General features: G+C 36.2%; 1 protein-coding gene across 1 annotated transcript in view; it reads left to right on the top strand.

The window, feature by feature from the left end:
- LOC118742285 (unconventional myosin-XVIIIa) overlaps positions 1–7,673 on the top strand; it is a gene marked incomplete in the record, with an annotated part of 149,081 nt that extends 141,408 nt beyond the window's left edge. The window contains 5 exon segments of the mRNA XM_036474245.1: positions 2,775–3,090; positions 3,172–3,814; positions 3,886–4,266; positions 4,335–4,481; positions 6,796–7,673. Coding sequence (XP_036330138.1) covers positions 2,775–3,090; positions 3,172–3,814; positions 3,886–4,266; positions 4,335–4,481; positions 6,796–6,994 — 1,686 coding nt within the window.
- Between the last annotated feature and the right edge of the window lie 1,426 nt (positions 7,674–9,099).

Raw genomic sequence — 9,099 nt, 5'->3', positions numbered from 1 at the left:
CTTCATCTTCATCTTCATCTTCATCTTCATCTTCATCTTCATCTTCAACTTCATCTTCATCTTTATCTTTATCTTTATCTTCATCTTCATCTTCATCTTATCTTTATATTTGTTTTTGATTATATTCTTGTCTTTGCATTAGTCTTTTCCCGCCCAATTGGCGTTTAACGCAGCTATTCGTTTTCTATACCCGTCATATGCTACCTGTACCGTGGCGTTAAATATTTATCGCAAACATAACGGAGCTATAATAATAAGATTTGCTTCAATAATTTGAATTTAACTTTTTAAACAGGTGGCCACCCTCTTCAGGCACCTGAAAAATATTTTAATTGTGTTTCTGTAAGCTCTTTCTGTACTGTATAGTATTTTAAGCGTAAGACTTTTGTATAATTTAACTAAATTTTACTTTTGAAACAGGTGGCAACCCTCCTACATTTAGCTAGAAAATACAACTTATTCAAAACCATTTCTTTTGATACCCATATTGGGATAATTCGTTTAACTTAATAAATAATTTGAATTTGATTTTCGTATATATGGCAACCCTTTAAAAGACTAAAACCATACTGCACATCTGCAGGTCAAGCCCTTTCATGTGACACCTCATTTTTAAAAATCGAACGAACGATATAGATTTTATGACGTGGTGTTAAATATTTAACGCAACCATCTCCGAACTCGATTAAGAAGTTTCACTTAAAGAAAAAAACGCGGTTTTTCCTTTTTAATACATATAATTCTGGGAGGTGGCAGCAGTAAAGTTTCAATAAGTTTATTATCCTGTGTTTTTTTGGACCACCCTAAAGCACATATTTACATGAGTTTATCTTAATAAAAATTGTAATTATGTGCTTCTGTAACCGAAGCTCATTTGGTGCGGCTCCAGGCTTAGATCGCAGCTCTTTTACTTAAATTGTATTTGGATGTACTTGAATGAACATACATACCTACATACATACATACATTCAATTGCCCAGAGATCACTTCTTTAATTACTCTCTAAAATTCACAATTTATTTAAATGCATAATTTTTTCGTTTATTTTCTCGTCTCACATTAAATTAGCTTAACCTTTTTCCATTGAAAATTGCTGCTGTTGCATACTTTCTTCTACACTCGCGCATAACAAATGGAGGAAGGCGACTATTATTACAGTAATTTTCTTTAAAAGTGTTAAGCGCTATGCGTTAATTCGTTTGTTCCACATTGTCTCTTTTTAAATGGTAAGAGATTATCTTAATTAATTAAATACTTTGAGCATACGTACGTATGCTTTTAGCTCAACAAGCTAACCAATGACAATTAGATAAACCGTTAAGCTGCAGTTATGTACATAAATAAATTTGCTGTGGTAGCGGCCCACTGGCCCACAACTCTAAAGACAAAAGACAATTATCGCGAAGCAGAAAGCAGAAAACGCTGCGTTTACAAACCGTAATGTGCAAAATGGAGTTCATGAATGCGCCAGCCAGCCAACCAAGTGGTCAAGGGGACGACCATTGAACTGGAGCGCCAGTAGCAGCAGTAACAGCGGCAGCAGCGGCATCAGTTATTGGCAGCCGTGACCATAGTTGGTTGATCGATTACACTATTAGACATGCCGGCAACTGAACGCATGACTTGTTGCTGCAGCGTAGAGCCACCGAAACCATGACCGAACGGGGACTGCACGCTTTTCCCTACCTCATCCCAGCAAGCGTTGATGTTTCGCGTTAGTGGCGTAATGTTGGGCACGCGCGCGTATGCAACTTAAAACCGGTCAACCGGCTCATTTTGTGATGTCTTCTTTTAAGTGGAGTAACGACGTGCCACATGTTTTTTTTTTTTAACTCCATTCATTCCTTCATTCTGCTTTGTTTGTTTTATTTAACTGGAAACTTCTTGTTCTAATTATTGCGCAACATTTTCGCAGAATCGTCGCTGTTGACTGATGCGTTTCAACGCCCGTTCCATTTTACGGTTGTTTACGTTTAACGGTGAAATGGAGCTCATTATTAGTGTGTTGAAAAGTTAGTGGCTGATGTGTAAATACTTGTACTGTAATGGTTAGTAAGGCGGAACCGAAGGCCATTAATAAGCTGGAGTGTCTTAAATGTTGATTTACCAACCGATTAAACTTAAGTATCTCCTGTCTTGTCTGCAATAATCTGCTGTTAAAATCTACCGCATTATTTGACGTTAAAGGGGCAATTGATATTTAAGTATTTTTGGGAGTTTTTATTTTACATTATTAGGACGGATCGAGGCTCAACAAAAAACAGTTGGTGGTGGGCTTTATTCGGAGCAGTTAGGCATATCGTTCCGCTTCCGCCTTCCTGACTAGGCACTGTGGCCAATGGCAAAGTTCGTTTGCCACCTCTGCATGGTTGTAAGTCATGCAGAGTCCGCAAAATGCTCCGGAAGCAGTGTCCGGAGGATGCATCAGACTAGGCCGAGCATACTTTGAAGTGCCATCTAATCAAAACTTAAGAAAGTTCAATTACATGGCAGTTGAGAAGTGCATGTGCAACAATTTCACAAATTGCATAAAGGAAATTTTTGCACATACAGCAGTACATAGCATGTATTTAGGCGCCTGGCGTTAGCAGACGCGCCTAAACAGCTATCATGTCCTAACTTTCTTTTCTCCAACTACTTTTGTGATTGTTTTTCTCCAGGGTAGAAATGAAAGTATTTTTTGTGTTTTATATAATTGTCGTGATCTCTGTCTATAAATCCCACAGTATTCGCTTTTATGTGTATTAACTAACTTTCCTTCTCTTATATTTCAGGACACTCGTCTTGAGCTCGAACTCAAGGAAGAGAAGCTGGCGTCGCTACAGCGTGAACTGGAAGAGATGACTTTCGGTGGCAGCACCGAAGAGGAAATCGCACAGCTGCGTCGTTCCAAAAATGAATTGGATCGACGTGTCAAAGAGCAAGAGGAAGAACTGGATGAGATGGCAGGGCAGGTGCAATTGCTTGAACAAGCCAAATTGCGTTTGGAAATGACGCTGGAGACAATGCGAAAGGAAGCACGACGAGAGACGCAACAACGTGACGATGAGTTGGAGGAGGCGCGCAACAGCTCCTATAAGAAGATTAAAGGTGTGTAAGCACTTATTCTAATCGCAATTTAAAATTTTGTTTTATTCTCCTTTTTCTAAACTCGGCAACTTTTGCTTACAGCTTTGGAATGCCAACTGGAGACAGAGCATGAAGAACGCACTTTGTTGTTGCGCGAGAAGCACGAACTCGAGCGACGCCTATCTTCGATGGAGGATCAAGATCGCATGGATCGCCAAGCCGAAGAGGCTGCTACACAGAAACTAAAACGCGATCTACGCAAATACAAAGCGCTGTTGAAGGATGCGCAAGCGCAATTGGAACGTTCAAAAGCAGAAACGCCTGGCAAGGCGCTCATACGGCAGTTACGCAACCAACTCGAGGACGCCGAATCGGCGCGCACGCTTGCCATGAAGGCACGTCAAGCAGCCGAAGCGGAACTAGCCGAAGTGCAAGCAATGTTCGAGGAATCACAGCGTGGTCGCAACGATGCCGAAGAGCGCGCCAATGCTGCACATCGTGATCGTGCCGAATTGCAGGCGCAGATTGAAGAGAATGAAGAGGAACTGGCTGAGTTGATGAAGAAATATAGCGCGGCTGTAAAGCAGTTGAATACCGAACAGATTGCAGCTTCCGAGTATGAGTTCAAACTGTCCGAGCTGGAGGCAGAACGCAATAATCTCAAGGAGCAAGTAAGCGAACTGCAGCAGCGGTTGGAGAATCTAGAGAATATGGCTGATCCATCGACAGCAATGCTATCGAAGCGGTAAGTAACGATGTGCGACTAATTACATATTTCCATTTCATTTGCGTGTGTGCACTTATTTCTTCTCACAGCTTGGAACTCCGCACCAAAGAATTAGAATCCCGCCTCGACCTCGAACAAGCCACACGCACACGTCTCGAGGTGCAAGTGACGCGGCTCAAAGAGACGCTCGATAAGGTACAGAACGATGTGGCGCAGGCGAAGGGGCGTGAAATGCAAGCGCAAGATGCGCTCAAGAAATCACAAAAGAGTTTGCGTGATATGCGCGAAGAGTATCATGTGGTGGCGGGACGTGAACAAGAGTCGGTGACGAAACGCAAAGATCTCGAAAAGAAACTGGAACAAGTGGAATCCGAGTCGTCTGCACTGAAGAATGATTTGCGACTGGCGTTGCAACGAATTGCCGATTTGCAGCAGGCCATGGAGGAAGGCGATGATGATGTGAGCGATAGGTGAGTATTCTATTGGCAGGGAAGAGTGAACTTTTTTTGCACCAACTTCATTTTCATATCTTTTGCAGTGAGGATTCACAAAGCACAGATGGTACGTTGAGCGATTTAGAGGAGCGTTTGCGACCCATTAAAGTGAAGCGGACCACGAATGGTGAAATAATGAGTCCGAGCTCGACTAAAACGTTGGTGCATGAAAAGGATGACAATAGTCCGAGGTAAGTGTTTTGCTGTTAGTTTTATAGTGGTGTGCAATATTTTTAGAGTAAAGTTATTTTTAAGCGTTAAGGTTAAGGTGAAATGAAAAAAAAAATAAGGGCTTAGTTGGTAAGACTTTATATTTCTATATTGCACTGTGGAATTTGTACTATAAAATTTAACGCGAAAATGTTGTCCTATCCTTAAAACATCGATCATATCGAGTCGTACCGTCAAAATTTCTTAAATTTTTGAATCAAAAAAATTTCATTCCGTTTTGGTTAGGTTCGGATATGCTTGGCATTCTCGTAAAACGATCTGTGGCTTGTGTTTAGCTTTGAAGCTGTATTTAATACATATGTGGAACGTTAATATAGCTTATAACCTTACTTTTCATTCGATCGGCCACAAAAACGTTTCCTAATTTATTACGAATTTCCTCTTTATGATTCCCGATGGAATAATTTCTGCTATGTAGTGTCTCTCAAAAGTATTTTGCATTGATTTTTTAACGATATTTAAAAAGTTTTCATGAAACATTTTTTTCTGCAACAAAAAACCATGTAAACCAAAATTTCAAACTTTAGAGAAAATTAAGTAAACTTCAGCAAATTTTTTCAAACTTTTCATAAGATTTTTTACAAAAAAATCAAGTGTGCACACTTAATACTAGCATAAAAAGTGTAAGTTTTAAGTGGCTGAAAATTCCGTTTTTGAAAGAAAATGCTTAACACCGTTATCAAAAAAAAAAATTTACAAAATACATATAATTCTAGTATAAAAAGTGCAAGTTTTAAATTGCAAGTTGAAATTTTGTTCAGTTTTGAAAGAAAATGCTCAACATCGTCATAAAAAAATATAGTAATAATTATAAAAAATCGTAGGGAATTTTTGAGCTACTTAATAGTTCCACTATTTATACTAAAATTTAATGGGCTATAAAATTGCATACCAGATTTTTTTTTGAAAAATTCTGATTAAAAAGTTTGAAATTTTAATATAAATTTGCTGATTTTTTCTAAATTTTCTACAAAGTGTGAAATTTTTATTTGCTTTGTTTTTGTTGTAGAATGATATAAATTATAAAAAGTGTATGAAAAAAGTTTACCATAGATAACCTTTTAAATATCGTAACAAGAAAACCATGTCAAAATAGTCTAAAAAAAATAAATATGTCCATTTATAACTTCCGAAAATTCTTTTACAGGATCCTTTTTCAGTCATGTTGTTTTTGTTTTAACAGCATTAAAAGTGCCATAAGTAGTTTCAGTATTACAGTTAGAGTGATAGTCTGAGATCGAAATCTGTGTCGTTTTTTTAACAGTCCTTGATTGTTTGTTACTGTCCAAAAGCCCTTACGTCGTTGCAAAGCCTTTAATACTGCCTGACTATCCGACATATAATTTATTCTGGACACCCGATGAACCATAAAACGCATCAAATTTGTACGCCATCTCAGGGCAGCTATGTTCGATATCGCATGCTGCTTACTTCTTTATGCCCGTCCGATTTTAGCTTTATAATTGTATTAGCTTTTTTACTGAGCAGGTCCTAAGTGCATACCACGACCCATGGCTGGCATAGTTTTTTTATTAAAGTATGCATTTTAAATAAGCAGCCACTTGCTTCAAAACAAGCTTTCAATTTTTGTACTGAAATTTGTTGTTTGTAACTCGTCGCTGTGACAAAGGCATATGGTTTTCATTTGTCTAATTTTTAGCCAATCGAAAATTCAACGTCGGATTTCGAGACCTTCACTTATCTTAAAGTTAAAAATCGAAATAAAAGAGTACAGTTTTGCCAACTAAATCAATTAATGAAAAAATTCTGTAAAAATTTGTATTTTATTTATCTAATTTTAAGTAAAACTAACCAATTACATATATTTCTATATTAATTGTACTTATTTTATCTATATTTTTTGATTCTAATCAAGTATTCCACTTATACACCATCACCTCAACACCTAAACAACCCACTCCACTTCACTCCATTCCTGCTATACTGCCTTTGCCAATACCACCAACCTAACTACATACTCCATTCGCTTTTTTGGCACATTAACTAAAACATACAAACAATATCATATTGTCAACCGCTCATTCACATCCTGGCACGCTAACTCTCATTTATATTGGCTTTTTTTGCGTTTACGTTATTGGCTTCTTTATTGAATGTCATACGTTCATTTCGTTCGATTTGTTGTTTTCTTTTTTCATTTGACTTTCTTCACAAATCTCACGCTTTCCCCACCCACCACTTTTTTCGTGGTCCACTCACTTTCCGATATACGTTTTGTGTGTATACAAAAACAAAAGCTTTTTCTTATTGTAGAATCACATTGACCTCACCATCATCACCGCATATTCATAAGTTGGCGCGACAGGCGTTGAATGCAGCAGATGCCAAGGCGACAGACAAGGATGCAGCGTCAGGCGATGGCAAGAAAACGACGACGACCACGGCGAATAGTATTAGCAAGGAGAAGAGCAGTGAAAGCTTGAAGAATGGTGACGCAATGTCGTATGCTTGAGTCGATGGGGGGCATACAAGAGGAAGAAGTAAATAAAACACAGGAAGTGTGAGAGAGAGAACACAGGAAGTGAGCGAAAGTGAACGCAAGCAAAGGATGACGACCTGTGCTATGAGCAAAGTTGAGAATTGTGCTGCTGGCAATTAGCAGCTGCTGCTTTTAACATAATTTTAAAACTATTTTAGCTTAAATGAGTGTGAAAGAAAAACTAAAAACAAAAAAATAGTAATTGCAATAATTAGCAGAAATGTGTTGGGGTTAAAAGAAAATTGAGTTTTGTGCTCGAAAGTAAGGATTTTAAAGAAATGCAGTTTGTGTACTTTTTTTCTACAAAAAGGGGATTAAAGGGAGAAAGGCAATATGGCAATCCATTGACACGCCGAGTCTGAGCAACATTTTGTCACTTTTTTCTAACAACAAGCGTTGGCTAACAGTTTCACTAAAACGAAACGTTAAACATAAAACACCAAAATTTTGCATAAATAAATCACTTACAAAAAAGCGAAATAAGCAAAAACTAAAAAAAAAAAATATTTTAATACTTTGATACATAGAAATTTTGCAAAAAAAAAACAACCACAAAAGCATTACCTACTACTACTATTAATACTACTTAAAAAAATATTAAAAAATATTTAATGGAAACTTCAATAAACCGCATTAGTCCAACAGAAAATTTAGTCAAAGGAAACACACAAAAACATTTTAAGAAGCATAGCACACACACACACAGACATACAAATACTAACGGTTTAGCAATATTGAGTTAGCAAAATGATGGAAGAGAAGGTACGGTACTAGTGTAAACAAAGATTTGATTTCGAGGACTTTGACGGGCAGCTGAAAGAGTTGTAGGAGGGCAATGCAAACAAAAAATTACCCAATACAAGATCTGTTACTCCGAAAGCTTATACCTGCGAATGGCCATATTCAGAGACTAATTTTAGAAAAATTAAAGCTCGCATTTTTGAAAATTAATTAATTATTTCACATGCTTCCATACTTTCGAGTTATGGAAATTTTATCTGTATTCCGTAATCATTTGATCTACGCTTTGCACTTTCATCCTCTTTTAAAAAAACAAATTTGAGACTTTAAAACTAGAAACGAATATACAATCGTGCAACTTTCCGGTACTCAAAAAATTGACAAAACTTTATTAAATAAAGCCTCTGGAAATGTATTTGCAGTTAATTTTTTTAAAGCAATGTCGTTCACAGAAAGCTTTTATTTTTGCCTGCCATATAGAAATCATAAACAGAGCTTTTAAAAGCTTGGCACACGTGTCTATGAAGTGGTCAACGGTGTTGTGAAGTCTTACACCTAAAATTCGACGATGCTTACACCATTTCGTATAGAGTCGCAAATAGCTTAACACTTTTTTTCAGTCACCTCAGCAAAGTCCTCTCACTTTGTCTCAATTATTTCGCTCTAAAACAACATATTAAATAAAATAAGAAACAAACAATAAAGAGGAGAAATATTAAAAAAAAAAATTCTGTAGAAAAAAATTTGCAAATATGTTGTAACAACAACAAAAAACTCTACGTATTTGCATAATTTGTATTTATGTAATAATTTATATTTTAAAACACGCAACGAAATGTTAACTTCATACACATTGTATATTTAAGAAATTGGAAGTGTTGAAGTGGCTGCAGTCTTCGAAAATTACAAAAAAAAAACATTTGTGTCCTGCAAAGAAAAAAATTATAAATAATTTAAATTCTAACCTCAGCAATGAGCCCTTAGTTAATTCACAGTCGCTTCGACACTTCTTCATGTTAAGTTTTTCTTCTTAATGTTTCACGCTCTTCGCATTATTATTATTATTATTTTTTTCTCTTCATTGTATATGTGTTACATAAATTTTATTTGCTACATATTGTTTATATGAATATATTATTGTATTTAATTATATGCTGTTTTATTAATATTTTTCTATGGTATTTTTTTATAATTATGTTCAAATATTATTTAAGCATGTTTTAATTATTTAAACGAATACTTTATGTAATTAATTTCTGTACCATTTACATATATTATATAAATTAAATATATGAGAATTATACAATTGAAATATCCCGCTTTTTATTTTTGTTTTT

This window comes from Rhagoletis pomonella, unplaced genomic scaffold (genome assembly GCF_013731165.1).
Source record: "Rhagoletis pomonella isolate Grant_MI unplaced genomic scaffold, Rhpom_1.0 Rhpom_scaffold_00001, whole genome shotgun sequence".
NCBI lineage: Eukaryota > Metazoa > Arthropoda > Insecta > Diptera > Tephritidae > Rhagoletis > Rhagoletis pomonella.
Note: the sequence above shows the minus strand (reverse complement) of the source record. Positions and strands in the feature narration are given on the sequence as shown.